This window comes from Pteropus alecto, unplaced genomic scaffold, assembly GCF_000325575.1.
Source record: "Pteropus alecto unplaced genomic scaffold, ASM32557v1 scaffold256, whole genome shotgun sequence".
In the NCBI taxonomy this organism is placed as follows: Eukaryota; Metazoa; Chordata; class Mammalia; order Chiroptera; family Pteropodidae; genus Pteropus; species Pteropus alecto.
The window spans coordinates 619908-625710 of record NW_006437784.1 but is presented as its reverse complement, the minus strand read 5'-3'; the positions used below and the strand labels follow the sequence as shown (position 1 = coordinate 625710).

Genomic DNA, 5803 nt, shown 5'->3' with positions numbered 1-5803 from the left:
CTGAAATGAAATATGTTTTTATCCTCAGGTCGATTTAGTAACAGGGTTAGCCATAGAAGAAGCTTGTTATGCTCAGGTATGTAATACAATGACATTCAAAGAGGATACCCCTTAAAAAATATGCTTATCTTCTGTATAAGTCAAATGAATTATATATCACTGACCAAGACTGCACTCATACCTATTCCAGAATCATGCCAGATGGGTTGAAATTTGTTGTTTCTGCTGTTTGACTGTGACCAGCTCTTATGATTAATTTTGTTCCACGTACTAGTGACTCTCGTCTACATAATTTAGAAAACTCTTAGAATAATTAAATTAGTGTCGTTCATGCTGTTGCTATTTCTCTGGCTTGTGTACTGCTTTGCAGGTGTGACTTGAATCCTCGCTGTAGTGTAGAGAGGTCGGAAAAGGGCAGCAGTGAGCATGTGCCTGCTGTGGAACATAGGTGTTGGGGACTCGTGTGCTTTTCCTGGCTTTCTCATCCTTCCCTCCTGCCCACTGAAAGTTTACTAATTCAATTATACTGTTTATTTATTTGTACACAAATTAGTAGGGCTTTTTGTAGAGGAAGAAATAATCCATCTGTCCCTTTCACTCCCCTTTCCTTTACCTCCTCCCCTTCCTTCTATTTTTCTGAAAATTGTAACTTTGTTTTAGGGCACCTAAAGTAGCAAAAGGATTTGTTTTGCCTTTCCTGAGAGTTAGAAACTGTACCAGCTCACATTTAAACCTTGTTATGAATTAGGAGTGATAGCTAGAGTATTACTCTGCCTGGTGTGTATATATAAACCACCATGTGTCATTGATGAGCACATGCCATGAATGAAATAAATTACAAACTTTTCACAAATAGCCTCAGAGTCGGAAGAAAAATTTTAAAAGCATATTTGCCCTAAATCACACCTTATCAAGTGTAAAGGAACAGAAATCATATGAAGTATTCTGTCAGACCACAGTGGAATTAAATTAGAAATCAGTAACAGAAAGAAAGGTGGAAAATCCCACCTATTAATCTTTTTAATGAAAGTTAAACAACTCACTTCTACATAACACACGTGTCAAAGAAGTCTCAAGAACTAAAAAACATGTTTGAACTAAATAAAAATGAAAATGAAATTTATCAAAACTTGTGGGAATACATTGAAAGCAATCTTAGAATTTATAACATTGAATGCATATATTAGAAAAGAAATATTTAAATAATAAGTTTCTACTTAATTATAAAGAGCAAATTAAATTCAAAGTAAGCAGAAGAAAATAATAAATTTTAGAGTAGAAATCAATGAAATTGGAGATTAAAAAAAAAATTGGAAAAAGTCAACAAAACCAAAAGTTGGTTCTTTGTAAAGGTCTGTAATATTGACAAACTTTTAGCCAGGCTAGCCAAGGCAAAAGAGAGAAGATAAAAAGTTACCAATCTCAGAAATGCAAGAAAGACCATCACTAACTGATCCCATGGACATTGAAAGAATAATAAAGGAATACAATGAACAACTCTTTGCCCACAAATTTGACAACTTAGATAAAAATGGAACAATTTCTTGAAAGAAGCAATATACTAAAATTCACACAAGGAGAAATAGGTATCTGAATAGTCCTATGTTTGTTAAAGAAATAAATAAATAATAAATTTCCAGACTAGGAAGCACCAGGCCCAGGTAGTTTCACTGGTGAATTCTACCAAACATTTAAGGAAGAAATTATACCAGTTCTCTACAGTCTTTTCCAGAAAATAGAAGCAGAAGGGATACTTTCTAAAACTCATTCTATGAGGCCGGTATTGCCTTGATACCAAACCAAAGAAATTGCAAGAAAGGAAAACTGCAGTCTGTTATCTCTCATGAACATAGATGTAAAAGTATTACATTCAACAAAGTATTAGCAAATCAAATCCAAGAATATATAAAAAGAATTATATGCCACAACCAAATAGGATTTTTTTCTAGATAGTCAATGGTTCAACACTTGAAAATCAATTAGTGTAATCTCCCACGTCAATAGGCTGAGAAGGAAAAATCATTCAATTGTATTAAGAGATGCAGAAAAAGCATTTGACAAAATCCAGCACCCATTTATGATTAAAAACTCCCAGACTATGATTAGAGAGGTACTTTCTCATCTTGGTAAGAACTTCTACAAAAAAACCCATCATACTTAAGATCGGGAACCAGACAAGGATATCCCCTCTTACCCCACACCCTTTCAACATCTACTAGAAGTCCTAGCTAGTATAATACAACAAAAAGAAATAAAAGGTATACAGATTGGGAAGGAGGGAATAAAACTGTTCATAGATGATATGACTGTATGTAGAAAATCCCAGCGAATCAACAATAACAAAAACCCACACAAACTTATAAGCAATTTGAATAAGATTATATGATACAAGGTTAATATCCAAAAGTCAGTTGTTTATATACCAACAATGAAGAATTGGAATTTTAAATTAAAAGCATAATGCCATTTATATTAGTGCAAAAAGAATTAAAATACTTAGGTTTAAATCTAAAAATATATATAAGATGTATAGGAAGAAAACTTCAAAACTGATGAAAGAAGTCAAGATCTGAATAAATGGAGATGTCCCATGTTTATGGATAGTAAGACTCAATATATTAAGTTGTCACTTCTTCCCAATTTGATCTATAGATTTAGCGAATCCCAGTAAAAATCTTAGCAAGTTACTATGTTTATATCAGCAAACTGTTTCTAAAGTTTATATGAAAAATTCAGAGACCCAGGTTAGCCAACACAAGATTGAAGAACAAAGTCGGAGGACTGACACTACCCAACTTCAAGCTAATTTTAAAGCTACAGTAATCAAGACAGTGTGGTGCTGGCAAAAGAACAGACAAACAGATCAGTGGGACCAGGGAGCCCAGAAATAGACTCATACAAGTATAGTCAACTCATCTTTGACAAATGAGCAAAGGCAATTCAACAGAAAAAAGATAATCTTGAAAACAAATAGTAATAAAGCATTTGGACATGCAGCTACAAAAAAAAAAAAATCTAGATATAGAGCTTACACCCTTCGCAAAAACTATGAAACTTTTGGAAGATAATGGAAAATCTAGGAGACCTTGGGTTTGGCAATGACTTTTTAGATGTACCAACAGAAGTATAATCTACGACAGAAAAATATTAATGTTTGACTTTATTAAAATGAACAACTACTTTGCAAAGGACTATGAAGAGAATGAAAAGACAAGCTACAAACTGGGGAAAAATCTTTGCAAAACACATATCTGATGAAGCACTCATTTCTAAAACACACAAAGAACTTTTTAAAACTCAACAATAAGAAAATGACCCATTAAAAAGCCTCACCAGAGTAGCTGTACAAATGGCAAATAAGCATAGGAAAGGTGCTTCACATCATATGTCATTAAGAAATGCAAATACAAACAAGATACCACAATTTGTCCATTTCTTACAAAGCTAAATGCAGTCTTACCACATGCTCCAGCAAACATGCTATTACGTATTTACCCAAATGAGTTGAAGACTTATGTCCACACAAAAGCCTGCATACCAGTGTTTATAACAGCTTTATTCATAATTGCTGAACTTTGAAGCAACCCAGATATCCTTCAGTAGGTGACTACATTAACTCTGGTATGTCATACAGTGGAGTACTATTCCACAATAAAAGGAAATGAATTATCCTGCCACCAAAAAAAAAACAAAAAACCAAAAAAAAAACATGAAGAGACCTTAAATATATATTGCTAAGTGAAGGATTTCGATCTAAAAAGGCCGTGTACTCTGTGATTTCAACTGTATGACATTCCGGAAGAGGCATTAGGAGCAGGGCAGGGATGAATAGGTGGAGCATAAGGGATGTTTAGGACAGTGAAACTATTCTGTATGACACTGTAATGATAGATACATGACATTATATATTTGTCAAAATTTATGAAATATACAACAGTGAACCCTAATGTAAATTGGGGACTTTAGTTAATATATTGATATTGGTTCATCAGATGTAACAGATGTACCACACTCATGCAAGATGTTTATATTATGGGAAATGGTGAGAGTCTTGAGAATGTCTGTGGGAACTCTGAACTTTTGCTCAACTTTTTATAAACCTAAAATTGTCTTAAAAATAAAACCTGTTAATTTTAAAAGTATATTTGCAATGGGGAAAAAAAGCATTTTGGAATTAGAATGATAAATTGGGCCATAGAATTATTCAGATGACTAAAAGATTTTAGATTTTTCGATTGTATTCTAATCAGTTTTCTTAGATAAAAGTTGTTAATCTTTTACAGTTGTTTTTACAGATAACATGTTTTGTTTCTCTTAGACTATTTCCACGAAAGACAGACTTGAAGGTCTTCTGGCTTTTAAGGAGAAGAGGTCCCCTCGCTATAAAGGGGAATAAAAGAGACAGCAATCTTCAAAATGGCAGTGTAATAAACGTACTTCTGGAAATATCTTTTAGATCCACGTATGCCTCAGCACCTGGAATCCCAGTGACCAAAGTAAAGAGCGAGTTAGCTGTACATTGAATTAAATCATCTTGAGTCTGACCCTATATGTAGTTTGTTCCAACATGTATCCTGTCATATTCACTCAGATTTGTAAAGCTAGAAATGTATACTATCAAAACATAGATTCAAAATTAGGTAGACATTTAAAAATATTTCCTGCATATGAGGCTTTCTGTTGTTAATTTTTTAATGTGAATAATTTATATATTGCACAACCTAGGAAATAATGTTGATCGTATGTCTACTGTGCTGCAATACAAAAATAAAATTATTTCTATATACCAAAAATGTGAAGTTATACCAAATAAAGTTTCTAAGGGATTATATACACATGCACACACATATATCTCAAACTGAAAAAGGAATTGACAGATTCTGAATGAAATTTACCAAATATAAATAAAATTAGTAAAAAGAAAACGAGAATTTTTCTCTTACCCCATTTTCGAATTGAGTAAAGCATTGCATGTTGATTTGAGAAGAAACCACCTTTCCATTCTGGTTTTATCAAGTGACCTCTTTACATGGTCAGTCTTAGCATATAGTGTGGATGGTGGCATATTAATCCAGGAAGAGACTGAGGCCAAAGGCCTGGAACCATGGTCTTTGTAAGAGCTCCTAGCATGTAGCCTGGCCCTCTGGCTTAACCCAGAAAGGAAGCAGTGCAGCCAGAGTCAGCCCACGGAAATGGGTTGAGGTTGCAGATTAAGAGTGAAGTGGAGCCTGCTCTCTGCTCCCACTCCCCTTACTTGCCTCTGATTTCGCTAATAAAGAGGTGACCACAACAACCCTTTTATCCTCTTCTGACAGACTCCATGCTTTCACACATGGAGGAACCTTGGGCAGGTCAGAGTTGATACAGCCTTGCCTGGGGCAGATGTGAGTGAAGTGTGTGGAGAATAGTGAACTGCAGAATTGAGTGTGGGCAGGGTGGAGAACACGAGAGCTCTCTAATGAACTTGAGCACCTTTGTTTTATATTCATTTTATCACATCAGTCTGCCTTCTGACTGTGTCCGGGGCTGGGTCCAGCAGTGCTGGAGAAGCCCCACTTTTCTGGGACGTGCACCTCATTATTTGCAGGCCCTGGAGTGCCCCAGTGTCCCCAAACATGGCAGCTGTGCTTCCTTGCAGTGGAGTCTAATTTGGCATGTGGGGAACTGCCTGTTCTGTGCATTCCCACATTCGGCACTATGGTTTCCTTGCTCTTGGAAAGTATGTAGATTTTCAAACTTTTCAAGTCACTGAAACTTATTTTTGAATTTGGGAAATTTAACTCTAAAAACCTGAAAGAGGCGA

General features: G+C 35.1%; 1 protein-coding gene across 2 annotated transcripts in view; it reads left to right on the top strand.

Annotated features, from left to right (window-relative positions):
- AUH (AU RNA binding methylglutaconyl-CoA hydratase) overlaps positions 1-4926 on the top strand; it is a 146659-nt gene extending 141733 nt beyond the window's left edge. The window contains exons 9-10 of one of the 2 annotated variants that reach the window (XM_015591765.2): positions 29-76; positions 4319-4926. In XM_015591765.2, coding sequence (XP_015447251.2) covers positions 29-76; positions 4319-4396 — 126 coding nt within the window. In that variant the 3' untranslated portion in view covers positions 4397-4926. The remainder of the gene's footprint in view (positions 1-28; positions 77-4318) is intronic. The other variant, XM_025048969.1, reaches the window with a different exon arrangement.
- The last annotated feature ends 877 nt before the right edge of the window (positions 4927-5803 follow it).